The 15,285-nt window shown below is 30.5% G+C and overlaps 1 protein-coding gene across 2 annotated transcripts in view; it reads right to left on the bottom strand.

Annotated features, from left to right (window-relative positions):
- The window catches only part of LOC145326306 (uncharacterized), a 62,209-nt gene that overhangs the window by 4,641 nt on the left and 42,283 nt on the right, over positions 1–15,285 (bottom strand). Inside the window, exons 9-21 of one of the 2 annotated variants that reach the window (XM_080169589.1) lie at positions 13,842–13,963; positions 12,895–12,937; positions 12,111–12,197; positions 11,235–11,310; positions 6,931–6,996; positions 6,622–6,706; positions 5,850–5,935; positions 5,169–5,251; positions 4,354–4,419; positions 1,643–1,787; positions 1,173–1,241; positions 731–869; positions 141–203 (exon numbers count right to left, since the gene is read on the bottom strand). In XM_080169589.1, the coding sequence (XP_080025715.1) occupies positions 141–203; positions 731–869; positions 1,173–1,241; positions 1,643–1,787; positions 4,354–4,419; positions 5,169–5,251; positions 5,850–5,935; positions 6,622–6,706; positions 6,931–6,996; positions 11,235–11,310; positions 12,111–12,197; positions 12,895–12,937; positions 13,842–13,963 (1,130 nt within the window). The remainder of the gene's footprint in view (positions 1–140; positions 204–730; positions 870–1,172; positions 1,242–1,642; positions 1,788–4,353; positions 4,420–5,168; positions 5,252–5,849; positions 5,936–6,621; positions 6,707–6,930; positions 6,997–11,234; positions 11,311–12,110; positions 12,198–12,894; positions 12,938–13,841; positions 13,964–15,285) is intronic. The other variant, XM_080169590.1, reaches the window with a different exon arrangement.

Genomic DNA, 15,285 nt, shown 5'->3' with positions numbered 1-15,285 from the left:
TGAAAAGCTTTTTTGAATAGTTTGTTTCAAATATTTTTCAAAAATATATCATTAATGAAAGAAAAATAGTTAATGAATAAACGTACATAAAACTACTGTTAAAAATCCTTTTCAATGATTAAACTTTTGGTGGAACATACGTTAGAATGATGAGAGGTGGTTCACCATTGACTGGAGTTATATTGATAGCTTCAGACTGGTTGCTAAATTTTGAATATTTTTAGTTAACCTTGTGGTTGATTCTGGTAATAATAAAAAAAAATTTAAAATTTAAAATCCTTTCTTGGAAAGAATTTTTAAAAATAATCAGTTAAAATCAAAGAATATGTAATCTTTTTTCTTAAAAATCTTTGAATAGGGCGGAGAGACAGACAGACCTATTAAATAATTTAAGGCAAATCATCAAATGCTTAGACTAATTATATTCAAAATTGCTATATTTAGTATATAAATTTCAACACATGATGTGATTTTTAATACATCATTAGAAAAAATAAATTTCTAATTGCATTTGTTTATGTTTTATCACGATTTAGTCTATTAGCACTTTGAACTTAACAAAACATTTAATGGTATTTTTACTCAAAATCTTGTTTTCATTGCTATTTCTTTTTTCTTCAAAAAAACTGGGATATAACTATATATTTTCGTTTTTACTTGCCCTCATTCACGCACAGTTCCATTTTCTTAAATATGTTTTTGCGTAGAAATTATTTAAGAAAATACTTACAATTTCTCTTTATCCAAATGGAAGGCAGGTGGGGAGTTGACAATGACCGGGGGTTGAGGGGGAGGTTGCTTGGTTTGTTTACCGGGCGAGGAGGGACGGTCAGAATGGTTACCTAACATCCCACCGGATAACTTCTCTTCTACAAATTGAAAATTGTTAACCATGGATTTTTATAAGATGTTAAGAAAATGAACAGTAAATTGATATACATCCCCTATGATTATAGAGTAAATTACCACTTCTGTAGATTAAAACTATAGGTTTTAAAGTTTGGACACTTCTAGTTTGGAACCAATCAATCAGTTAATACAACATATTTAAAAAAAGATATCCTAATCTACATATAAAGTAAAAATCTTAAGTAGCTTTGTTTCAAAATTATAAGGAAAGATCTGAAGTTTTAAAGCAATTAAATAAATTGAAGGTAAAAGTAAATAAAAACCTGGAACACCATTGGGTTGATTAATTTCTGTCTGAGCCTTCACTGTTATACAAGCTGCTGAGGTTGCTCCTGAAATGATAGATCATATTAATATTTAAGTTAAAGCTAATTATAGGGATAAGACAATGGACCATAATTGAAGTATATCCCTAATGGTTATAAACAAAGGCACCTTCTGTAGATTAGCTTTATTAGGGTACGAGTGCTTTATTCAATGTACCCTCCCTCCCCTCCTTGAGTTAATTAACTTTTATAACTATAGCACAGTGATAAATAATATAGCATTATGATTATTTAAGTTTCATATTGTCAACAAAAACATTGTATTTGTATGACTACACTTGATACCAGTCTTAACAGTATACACCTAAATTTTCGAAGGATTGAAGCTTTGGAGTTGTATAACAATTATAAGCAATCACTTATAAAACATTATTATTATTAGCAAGATGAGATAGATAGATATTAACCTGTGGTTGTAGCAGCAAAGTTGAGCAGCTGTTTAGAGTTAGTTTCATCCTCAGTATTCTCCTTGGTACCTCCGTTAGCAGCATCTCCCACCTTAGCTTCCTTCTCAGGACTTCCTGTCTGGGTGTCTCCAGAAGGTCCCTTCTCCTAACAATAAATAATAATTAGTACTTTCTACCAGAGTGCCTGTAGAGCATTGAACTCATGATACCCTGCAAAAAAAGAATTTAGGATTTAGGTTTAGAGACAAGAATCTATGAGAAGTTAAACTGCAAAGGATAATAATTTAGGTTCAGAAGTTATTCTTTACACATAGACAGTCTTTTACTTTTATAGAAGGATAAAGAAGAAATTGTTACTTTGATGACGGAAAATGGAATTTTTTTGTGAAATCATAAACATGATAAACTGTATTGAACTACAAGCAGCTGGTCCTTTACAGCTTTATATAACGAAAACCAGTTTTAATGATTCATAATATCATAATGTAAAAACTAAGTATAACTTTGTCATAATTTACTATTATCTTTTTTATGCCGCAATTTAAGTACTTTTTTTCCAGCAAAAACTAAAATTTTAAAAAAGGTGACCTCATCGACTTCAACAATTGCAGATAGCTTTCTGTCAATCTCTTCTGAACAATCATTGTCATTAGTAGAATGTTCATCAAATAGAAGCTTATCAATTCCCAAACTGATATCATCAGTGTTGCTGTTGTCCCCTGTGGGTGAGTGGCTGCAGTCACTTGTGGTTGCTTCCTTGTCCTTGGATTTTGTCTCATCAAATGAATCTTCCTTTGGAATATCAGCTTTGGAATCATCTGCATTTTCAGAGCCACTTTTGGTATTAGAATCTTTTTCTTCAAAATTTTTATTGGTTGCAATATCTTTAGTATCATCTTCACCAAGATGAATATCAGATTCACGGATTTCATTTTCATCCTCTTCATTAATTTCCTCCATAACCTCTTCGATGATGTCATCAATGGTATCATAAGATTTCTGTCTGGCATGATAACTTTCACATCTTTTATTGTTGTTAACTTCGCTGTAGGATGCACTCTTGTCCTCACTGACTAAATTGGAAAATCCACCTTCGCCAATGCCACCACTAGCAGACACATCGTTACCACCAGTCATGTCTTCATTGGATCCGGTAGAACCTCCATGGTTAGAATCCCCGCCAAATTCAGATTTATCTGACTTATGCTCATTGATTTCATTGTCATTTGCGCTCTTATTATTGAGGGATTTTTTGCGCTGCTGGGTCTTGGCGAACGTGGCTGTTTCTGAACAGTTTTGATCGCCGCCGACATTCTGCAAAATAAAGAAAAGGATCAAGCAATGCACACAAATTGCTTCTATGCAACTTTATTTTAAAAAATATATAAGATCTACATAAATACAGATTAAAAATATTTAATTTTTCTTCATTTTCAATAATTGAATAAAATTTCTAAATATTTCTTAAATCTAATCTGTACTTTTAATTAAATCTGTACTAATATCATTAACTCTTTTCATTCTAGAAATGTTTAGAGTTAGGTTTAAATTAGTAACTGTCAAGTATTTTGTGTGTGTTTCATTTAAGCAAAGGTTACATGGGCTTGAAAGATAATAAGCATGACTTTAAATATGTTTCATATGGTATAAAGGGGAATTTGCTAAGCCTAAATTCTTATAAAAACAGAAAAACAGAACAACTTTAGACATAATAAGTGCATTTAAAAGATAAATTATATTTCAGGATACCAACTCTATATGGAAATCTTGAAATAACTGACTTGAAACTTGAGTTAAGTCTGTTAGAAATTCAAGAAATCTGGAGACAGGTATATTCAGGGTCTGATCTTGTACAGTATACAATTTTACAATTTTCTCGAGTTTTATAAATATTTCTAAAAATGGTTAATTACGAAAAAGATATTTTAAAACCAAACATTATTAGAAAAAGTATTGAAGTGATTATTTGCCCTTGTACTCTTTGATAAACTTGTGTACATTATCTGACTCGTGGGTCCCTGTCACCAGATATCTGTTACAAAAAGAATGTTTGTAATTGATTAGTAAAAGTGATAAATGTCCTTAGCTCAAATATTTGACTCAAACAGGATTTATCCTGAATAAAAAGTGGAGTGCTTATATGGGTCCGCAAATTATTTTTTTTTTCTAGTAAAATTGATCACATTGAAAACTTTAAAAATGACCATAAAGCAAATTAGCATTTTGATTATATTGATAAAATAAATTACTAGGTGGATACCCATTCATAAATCGATTTCTTTGAGAAACCATAAAAACACCAGAAAATCCGTAAAAGGTTACTTTTCAATTATGTCTCAAGTATCAAATTTGTTAAAGAAAGCAAAACTGCATTTTCTAGTATGGCTTCGAAACCGATTTATATCCGCAGGATTAGAACCAGTTCTCAGCCATACTGAACAGTCATGTATAGCATTTTATTATAGAAATTTCACATGAATATTAAAATAAAATCATAAAACTGATTTTAATCTTATAATTTTTCATTTTAATATCCGCTGAAAGCTGTCTATAATACTATGCGATAAATAAATATTCTCATTAAAACTTTACTTTTTATATTTCAATATAAATCAAGTTCAAGCTTTAAAACCAAGGACATGTCAATACAAAACAAAGAAAACTAAATCTAAAAAAAACATAATCCAAGCACACAAAATATAACAACTCACGTCTTTTAGAAGATTCCAATCAAAGACATAATCATAGGTAAATCCTTGACGGTAGAATAAATTTCTACAAATTATCAAATTTAACTTTATCCTTTTTTAAATACTTTTGAAATATTTGTAATATTTGGAGAAGATTTTTTCTAGTATGGCTTCGAAACCGATTAATATCCGCTGGATAAGATACGGTTTTAAGCCAATGAGGATGTCTATAATACGATGCGATAAATAACTATTTTCATTCTTAAGGTTAAAGGTTATTTCCAAATTAAAATTTCTTCTAATTTTTAACCAAAATGAATGTAGAAAGTTGAACAAAATTAAAGACTAGTTGGTCTGATGAAATTAATATCATTTACATGATAGTAAGAAAAATATGTTACTGTTTAAAAGCACAGCTTCTTCACATTTAAGGCCAGTCAGTGTGTCTCTTATTACCCCCGTTAAGTTAAAATTATCGTTATCAAATTTGTAATTGTTTATTAGAAATTAATTTAGAAAGCGTAGTTCAGTGATCAGACGAGAACTGGTGCTTTCAACATGGTATGGCCGTAAACTAGAAAGCTTAGTTACTTTATAATCATAATAACAGGAAATCCGTATGATTTTTAGCTTTTAAATTGTCCCAGTTAAGCTTCCAGTATCTAGGTAAGTAATTTTGGTACAGTTTTATTATTTTTGCTGCTATTTCGTCTAGGTTGCTACGATTTTAAATGCGTTGTTACTCTATGATTGTGGAGCTTCGCTTTATGGCTGTTGTAATCCTTGTTAATGAGTACAGAAAAATTCTAGTTATTGGTGGATAAAGTTAAGTTCCTGATAAGTTGTCTAAGATAAGCATAATCTGGCTTTTCTTCAAATCTCAAGGATCTCACGTAGTTCTGGTAGGTAGCAAATTCAGCTAAATAGATAGAGAATTAGTTAGAATCAGGGATCTTGGGCGATAAATTAATATACATCTCCAATGATGACAATCAAAATGATAATTGTAGGTTGAAAAGTATAGACACTTTTAGTATCAACCAATAATACTTTAATAAAAGTACCCAAAGTTTTAATGAGTATGTGATTATGAAACTTTGGGTACCCGAATAATTTAATGTCCAATTTCCCTTCCATCCCTGGTATATGAATAAGTATAGACAGTGAATATTATGTGTGTGTATCCAGTAAGATCATGAAAAATTTCTGAAACAATCAGCCCACAGTTAAAAATTACACCTTTTTTCGAAATTCGTGGATAGAGCAAAATTTTACATTTTCTCAGGGATCTTAAGGGATAAGACAATGGCCGATGAACTGATGTACATCCCCAATGATCACAATGAGTTGTTGAAACACGTTTGGACACTCAAGTTAATGAAACAACCAATCAAAATTTTATTAAGTCCCTAAAGTGGTAAAAGACAAACAGCTCAATGTCCCCTCCCTCCCTGACATTTTGTTTACCTGGGGCTCCATCACATAATTCTTCAACAGGAGTTGATAATTTTGTTTACCTGGGGCTCCATCACATAATTCTTCAACAGGAGTTGATAATTTCGTTTCACTTATCTTCTCATACTTCTGTGCCTTCGTCTTAGCTCTAAAAATGAAAAAATATAAATGTTGGCTGGAGGAAAACTAGAAGGCAAGTATTTTTTCTTATGTTGAAATATTTTCCCCGAATCCTTTAATATAAAGTAGTAATGTTTTTTTTTGTTTTAAGCAAAATATCTCAGAAATTGCCGGTTTGAATGTATTGAACTTTTAAGGGAAGCTTTTCATATGTTTTGTTGTGATTTTGGGCTATTTTCTGACCTTCCCTGAATGAATCAACTAGTAAAAAAATATTATATAAGATTTATATTAATAGTTATTTTTCATCTGTTTTTAGGAAAAATATGTTTTTGAGATTGGAGTATGGCAATGATTAATATTACTTATGGAAAAAACAACTTCTTGACATTTTATAATGTTTCAGAGCTTTTTACAACAAAGATTGAAGCTTTGTAGATACATAATTTATTTTAATAGCATGGCAAAAATATATAAAAGAAATTCTAAAAAGCAATTTAGTTTGAGGTCATACTCATTCATATAAAAAAATCACGAAACCTTTGTAAAATAAGCATCTCTGTAATTTAAAGCATGCCCAGCAGATAGAAGAACCAATTGAATAATATACGAGATGCTCATCTGTACAGGAAATCACCACTCAAAATTCAGCCGAGAAAATCATATTTCCCAGACAAAGTAAATTATAGATTAGCTTCGCTATTAAAAATGTACCTTAGTCCTTGCCAGGGAAGCGTCCCCTTGAGGAAGTAAATAAGAATATACCCCAGGGCCTCCATGTCATCACGACGGGATTGTTCTAAAATAAAAAATTGAAAACAAACATTTTCTAAACTATAATTTGATAGCAGTTTACTGCTATGTATTTTTAAATATATTGCTTAATCTCGTCCTTGAATATTGACTTAGTTAGTTTGACCATAGCAAAGATTTGATACAATTTCAAGTCCTTTGTGAATATGAACCATCTTGGTTGATTTTCAATCAATAATCTTCAAGATTTTAAGAAATTTTAATATTTACCTATTCCTAGATGTGTGTTGATACTGGTATATCTAGCAGTTCCTGTCAAATTCTTATTTTCTCTGTTATAATATAATCATTATAATTTGTTATTATCGATGGAATCGTTTGGTTTATTTGAAACCTACTTTAAACACCAATTATATGTAAAAATCTTAATAATATATTATGTTCAATAACCTTTGACATTTAAGAACAGTAATTTTAAGGCAAATTCTTTGAAACAGCTGAAGAAAATTAACTTGAAATCTTTTGCGTCAAACATTTTTTCCATAATTTTGTCTAATGATTCGTCTCTTGACATTCCAAAGTTTGTGTTGTTGTGACGCACTACATATATCTTTACAACTTAATCCTTTACCTGAAACATAAATGCTTACTTTGATTAATACAAATTAATCAAAATTGTGGTTAAATGACAACTAATTTTCATATTACAAGTACATTGTATTTTATTTTTATTTAGGGGTATTTCAGGCACTATATTTTGTAAGGGGGATATAACCCATATTAAGCCTTTTACCTGTCAGTAAAATATAAAGACTTAGATACAGCTTCTAAAAATAGTACTATAGAGTTAATTGATTTAAAATTTTAGAGCGTAACAATCCCCCCCCTCCTTAAAAAAAACTTGAGATTTCTCAGCCAAAAAACTTCGCGGATAACATTAATTCTTGATTTTATGATACAAAGTAACATAATCAAATTTACTAATAAGTTAGTACAAAAGGAATTATATTTTTCGCACCGTTCTATAAATTAAGATACATATTTTGACACAAAAACATTAAATATAAATCAAACATTCAATTAAAATTCATAACTCTAAAAAGATGACGTATTTGTCTTATATTTTAGTTGAAGTAAATCATAGTGCATATAGGAAACTTTTTTTGTGAAATTTGTGGAAAACTACAGAAAATCATTTACCAGAAATTATGTATTTTTAGGGTCCCGATGATTTTGTCTTAAAGTAATAAACAAACCAGACCATGCATAAAAAACCGCAGAAGTTTTAAGGAAAATTGTGTCATAAATAACAATTTTAGGGACTTTAAAAAGACAAAATCTTTTTATTTAGATAACTATGCTACTAGTGATTTAATCATCAAATTTTGTATTCAGATTTCTTTACTGCAACATGTCAAAATCCATGGACCTTCTTATCTGTAGTTTTGAGAAAAGTATTCGTTTTTGAAGCAATGTGTCCAGTTTAGCCCAGGTTTGTTCTTAAAGGTGTCATCACAGTTGCGCTAATTTTGACAAATTTGCATAAAATATTTGTATTTAGATCAGGTTACGGCCTTAAGATAAGGGTATATAATTTCAAGGGAAGCTCAGTATTTGTTTTATTGTCTAATAAGGGGGGCGGGGGGGGGGGGGCGGTGAATACTTGAGGAAACACCAAAAACATATGGTTTCAAGGTAACCTGCACTAACGCCCCATGTTTTTTTTTTACTGTTAGTAGCGATGCCACTCATTAAGTTCAAATGTTCGTTTGTCCGTCTGAGAATACGTCAGGGGAAAAGGTGAATTATACGGCTGCTATTTTAGATAAACAGCTTTAATTTTTTTGATGTCTGTCAGTGACGCTTCATAAAACCAATTTATAGAATTTTTATTTATCTGATTCTGGGTATATGTTAATTGTTTTATTACGCTAAATAAATGCTCTTTAACTCACTATATGTTAGTCCATACACTTTTTTGTGCTTTGCTACTTATGAATTTTGTCATCCTTGTTTTTATCTTTTATCCAGATATAAATATTTAAATTCTCATGGTGCAAACCTTTTATTTTTAAAATTAATATCAAATGTTGTTAATTGTAACTTTTGTTCATAAATTCCAGCTGTTTTAAATGTTTCCTAAGTAATGACGCAAATCTGAAATACACATTTTGTCTCTTTTTTCGCTCTCTCTCCATCCATCCCCCAACCAAATTTAAGTCACCCACCCATCCCCCCCAAAAAAGTAAATTTCTATACTTCCTTTCTCTTAGTTTTAACCCCATTCTACTTTTTTTGATGTCGGAATGATGAACTAAAGTCTGTTTATTTGTATTTGTGTGTGTGTGTTGTTTGTGTGTGATCGTGTGTGTGGATGTATGTGTGAGTTTAAGTGTGTGTGTGTGTGTGTATTTGCTTGTGTTGCTAAGAAAGGCATGATTAGTTGATGTCATAAAATAACAACAAACTAATAATTTCATCTCATATTTCTTTATATTTTAAAGGTTTTGCTATAACCTAACTAACGTTGCAAAGCTTCCAGTTACACAGCAGTATTAATTATCAATTTATGTTAAATATTATGCTAAAGTCTAAACACCACAAATTGCTTTGATTTCTTTCCAGTCCAATTTTTCGAATTATTACTTTAAACAAATATTGGCGGCTATTTCACTCTTTGGAGAGTGTTGATACCATCCCTCTAAATAGTTTAAACCTTCCCAGAATCTATTAGACACTGTAAAGGAGAACCATATGGGTTCATCGTTTATATAGATCCTTCCATTCACACAGACATATAGAGATTTTATTACTTTTTTATTGGATATATTCATTTCATATAGGTAAAACAATTTAAAAGATAGATACATCCATGCGAGGATATTTAAATTACACATTTAAATATGATTTACATCAGCCGAATTTTCGATAATTTTATATAGACAGCATTATGAATATTAGATTATGATGCAATTTTTATCTTGTAAAAGGGCTTGTTCTCTTCAAGATTAGAAGTAAGATAAATTTTTTAACTAAGGCTTTTTAAATGAAAAAGCATAAACCTTAAAAGTTAATGTTACCAAACATACTTTTTAATACTTATATTTTTAAATATGGAATCCTAGGACTTTTGTTATTTTGTGTTTGTTAATGTTCGTTTGTCTGTTTCTTTACGCTTTAATTTTTTTCATCCTTGTTAATTGAAGTAACAACATTTTTAGAACGCATCTATTTTGACTCATACTTTCGAGTTGGTTAAGCATAAAGATTACTAAAAGATGCATAATCAAATAATATTTTAAAAGAATATCATTATACACATAGTAAATCTAAGATTTGTCATAATGTTGACTACAATATCAGGTCCTACAACAGTTATTTTCTTTTATTATAACAATACCAAAGATATAAAAATTAGAAGCTCTTTATAGTGCCCATAAAAATGACATCAGACAATACAAATGACCAATGATAGACTGAATCATAGACTAAACTACAAATGGCAGGCTAGTATACATTTTAATTGACCAATGGTAGAACAGTATGACGTCATTTTTTAAAGGGACTGTAATTAATTTTAATATCTTTTTCTGCAATTGTTTTTCATAATTTATATTCCCAGCCTCACAGGAAGTAAAGTGATAAAAAAGTATTGTTGTTTACCCACCAAATTTATTTTTCTATTTACGCGCATTTTACGTAGGTAGATGTTTTGTGTGTGTGTGTATGTCTGTCAGTCTGCAATTATTATACTTGTGTTGGCATATGTGTGTGTGTGTGTTGGGTGTGTGTGTGTTGCAACACGTATATAGCGCAGGTCGTTTCAGCTCAAATTTTCAACTTAAGACTCATAACCCAAAATAAACATTGCTTGACTTTAAAAGTTGGGATATAAAACTGCAATTTAGCTAATAATCTGAAGCCGTTTATAGTGCCTGTAAAAAATGAAGTCATACAATACAAATGACCAATGATAGGTTAATACACAGACTAAATTCCCAATGATAGGCCATTATACATTTTAATTGACCAATGGTAGGCCAGAATGACATTATTTTTTTATACGAATTACTTAAAATGCTTTAAATAGTATATTTTAAAAATATACGTTTTCGTACGATAATTTGTTGTTTTACAAAGAAAATTAAGATAAAAATGTATACTTTAAGCAAATTATAGACCAAGTAGTTCCATAATTGTGTTTAGTTTTCATCAATTAACTTTGGTAATAAATAAACTCTTTTTACAAAGACAATTACGTTCATAAGTAACAACAAAAAGCAGTAAAAGTAAAGTTTCGCTTAAAGCATTATATTTTGTTGTCCTAGAAATCAGTATTTCAAACATCAGACCAATCGGATAATTTTATTATACAAATATTTATTGTAAAAAAGTTAAAAATATTTTAAAATGGACTGTTAAAGAAATCATGATACAAAGTTTGAAATCGAAAAGACAATTCTAACATGTCTAAATTAACGAAAAGAGCTAACCGTTCCAGACGAACGGACAGGGCATGCCCTAATTATAGAGTAGCTTTGCTAATACAATATTTAATTTGATTATATTCCTGTAGGGTATGTGTTGATGTGTTCTCTGATCTCGAAACTTCTTGGCCAGACCAAAGTCAATCACATAAACTAAATTTCCCTGAAAGAAAAAAATAGGTAATAAGATAACATTAGATAAAATATGATTTTGCAGACCCGTTTAAACAAATAATGATTATAAAATATACAAAACCACTCCATTCAAAGAGATATTGCTCAAAGCAAAAATTCTTCTTCTCAAAACTTAAACTTAAAAGTGAGGCTCCCGCTTCATTATCTTTGAAGTGCCTTAGAGGCCTCAAAAGCCGTAGCCAATAGCTTATGATAAAGAGGGTATAACTGTTGTTTTAGAAAGAGTTAAAAGGGTAAATTGTGTTTGAACGTTTTTTTAGGATCTTCAATTGTATTATTTTGGCCATTGGCAAGACAAGCTAAAAAAACGGAGCCATTTTTACCCCGCAAGGATAAATAATAGCAGTTAATCTTATTGTTTGTATGGCAATTTTCAATCGTTTTTCCAAACAGGCGGCCTAACATAAAGTTACTAGGCCATTGGAAATTAGAACATTCATTCAATCCTTAGCTTATAGTTATGTGTGAGAATTAATTAGAGTGTCTGTATGTTTAAACATTTACAACAGGCAGATTTATCGTGTTTTCTTTAACATTCCCGCACAGAAATTTTGCTCAAAATTGCTGGGACTACATGGAAATTTTTTTGTTTCTATTTAATTTTGTTTTCCTTACCTCTTAGGCCAAGTTAGTAACAATATTACATACTTTTAAATGTGCCATTTTTCCATTTGTGAACCAAACAACCCACCATAACATTGGTGTTGAAGGTAGAGGGGGGGGGGGGGTTGTCTTCTAACTAACACATAAGAGATATTGCTGATTTACCTTTTTTCCGAGGCCCATGAGAAAATTGTCTGGTTTCATGTCTCTGTGGATGAAATTCTTCCCGTGAATAAACTCAATACGGCTTATCTAAAACATTAATTCATTTTCTAGTTTTTAAATTGATTTCAGCAGTAAACAATTTTTAAACTGTTATGTAAATTGTGTCTCCAGAAATCTTTAAAAGGCTCCTGTGGCCGCAATTATTGACTTAGAGACTTCAAATTTTAAACTTAAGCTTGTCTTACATGTCTTATAAAGATCCGCCGCCGTTTTCCCGCCGACCGCCGACTGCGGCGGCTGGCAGCTGCCAAGTACAGCTGCGGCCGCTGAAATTTATATTTTGAAATTTCTAATGTAAACTTTACTTAAAGATAAACATTTTCTGGAAAAAAGTTGTTCTTCTAGCTTCAAAAATAAAAAAAAATTACAGCCATTTGAAATTTTTAAGTAAAAAAAGACCTAAAAACAAAGGTTGTTAAATAAAAGGGTGAAGGAAGCGAAAATTGACTTAGACTTATAAAAGGTCGGTAATTCATTACCAAACAGGGGACTTGCACAAAAAAATTAGCCCTCTAGCTCTAATAGGAACTGAGATAATAGGGAGGGGGGCGAGGAATGCTCCCCCCCCTGTCCCCGACCGATTAAGGTGCGGCAAGGGACCCGACTGTAAGGGGTTAATAATGATAATAATATTTATTAGGTGCTGCAAGGTACCCACATTCATAAGAGATAGATATGCAATACAATAAATTGCTTCTATCCATCGACAATTAAATTTACTTACCAATTGATCAGCCAGAAGAAGAACTGTTTTCAAACTAAATTTTCTGAAATAAGAATAATGTTGAAATAGTTATTACAGACAGCTTTCCGTAGATATCAAAATGAAAAATTGTAAGATTAAAACCAGTTTTAAAACATAACGGGTAATAATTTAATGAATTTAGTTTTATGTTGTTGGAAATTGTCTGTAATACGATGCAATACATGATTTTATGGTATAGCTCAGAACCGGTTCTAATTCATCAGATATTAATTCTAGAAATTAAATTAATTTTAACTCTTAAAAAAGGTTGAATTAGTAATGCATTTCTTTGAAAGATTCTAAAGAATTGATTAAAGCAAACGAGAAAAATTTAATTATAATCTTCAAAATCTAATGAAATTTTAATTTAGTTTGTATTTTATCTTCACATAATCAAAACATTCAGCAGTTGTGCTTTTGTAGTTATGTAAACTTTGAATGATGAAATTAGCAGCTCAGCAGCCGCCATATTTTAGTGCATCAGCCCTTAGTTGTAGGCATGGCTTCCATGATCTGATTTTAGCTGTTTTACATGTGCATAGTAATGAGTTGCGCCTGTTTATGGGCCAAGGCATTCTCCCTACTCAAACTATTTATGTCGCAAACCTGACATAGCAGCATTAGAAATATGACGCGGTGACGGACCGAGATTCAAACCTTCCCGACGACGAGCAGATGAGCTGGATTTAGCAGTTAATTAATAGCAGACATCATTAAAGAGACAAAACCGATTTCCATCCAAACTTACAGGAAGAGAAGGTATTGCCAAAAGGCGAAATAAATATAAAAATATTTTGGGGACAGACAACAAGTTCGTTTTTACTATAGTATGTTACCCCCCCCCCCAAAAAAAAAAAAAAATAACGAAACCTTTACGAATTTTTCCTCGAATTAATTGAGCGGTTGGTTACAGCTGCCATATTTACCTGTTGCAGAAATTGAACAAATCCTCTAAGCTGGGACCAAGTAGCTCCATAACCATAACATTATAATCTCCTTCATTGCCATAATATTTTACAACAGGTATACCCACTCCTCCTTGCATCACCTAATAATATGATAATCTAATTAATAATTCAGTAAGTTTTTAGTTCTCCATGTTCTGCAGGGTATCTTTACAAAGGTTCTGGGGTTGTTTAAGGCTATTTTACTGCTCTTCCATACCCCTTTCAAATACAGAGTCTCTAGCACAGCTGCTAAATTGAAATTTACATTTTATTCCAATTAATTTCTTATCTTAGATTTTTTATATTCTGGTGTAAAAATATATAGAGTTCAAGGTCTTGTGCCTTTTATAATACATGAAAAAACAAAGGCTACAAACTCTAAAATATAGAACATACTACTATAAAAATTGAAATTTTGTAATAAATATTTTTGTTGCTTTAAATATATGCCAAAGCAGTACTATAAATTTTATTCCCAAAGTAATAACCTTAAATTTCTGATATGGTCCATAACATGTACTTGTACATACATATATATAAAAGATTCTAGGTCAATTTGATAAAATTCCTGACACATATAGAAAGATATTAAAACTTTGTAACTTACTTAACTTTGTCCTTCCCAATTGCATAACCCAAATTGCAGTGGTTTGCAAAAATGTGCAGTCATAATAATTTTGCGACTGCATTTACATACCATGGATATAGGCATAAATAAGGGTTTATAAAAAAAACCTTGAATGAAACTTAAATTTTGTAATTTTTTTTAAAAAGTACTATTTGACTCAACCAATTTTTAATGCTAAAAGCAATTTTTTTCATTTTTTTTGGCTTGAAAATGTCTCACATTAAATCAAAGTTGTCTACTAATATTTATTTCAATTTAATTTGATGTAAAGACAACTTTTAACATAAAAAAAAACAATATTGTCCACTATATGAATATTATTAATTTAACTATCACGTGTAAAAAAATAAATAAAACAAACCATACATCATAGTTTTTAGTTAGTGAAGTAACTACTTATACGACCTTTCAAAATATACAATAACATGAAATACTTTAGATTTGCTCATCCTTGAGAATATTTATTTTTATTTGTTATCCTGAAACTCAAAAGTTTTGGTATAAATTGACAAGATAATGTTTGTAACAAAAGCTAATAACATTATAAAAGATAATGCATATATGTATTGTATTTGTATTGAAAAAAATGTGCATTTCCTTTAGTATGAATATTTTTATTTTACCCCAAAAAAGACTGGGAAGCAACAATAATTGTATAAGTATAGACGTATAACCCAGACAAATACCTAGCCCAAGTGGAGGGAACATTTCTCGTCTGCTAGGAAATCGTTATTGGCTTATATGCAAAGACCCTATTAAAAGTAAGCACAGGATCCTAACCCCGTGGATAGTGTT

This window comes from Acartia tonsa, chromosome 8 (assembly GCF_053477335.1).
Source record: "Acartia tonsa isolate MP-2025a chromosome 8, ASM5347733v1, whole genome shotgun sequence".
Classification (NCBI taxonomy): Eukaryota; Metazoa; Arthropoda; class Copepoda; order Calanoida; family Acartiidae; genus Acartia; species Acartia tonsa.
This window is presented reverse-complemented; position numbering and strand designations above follow the sequence as displayed.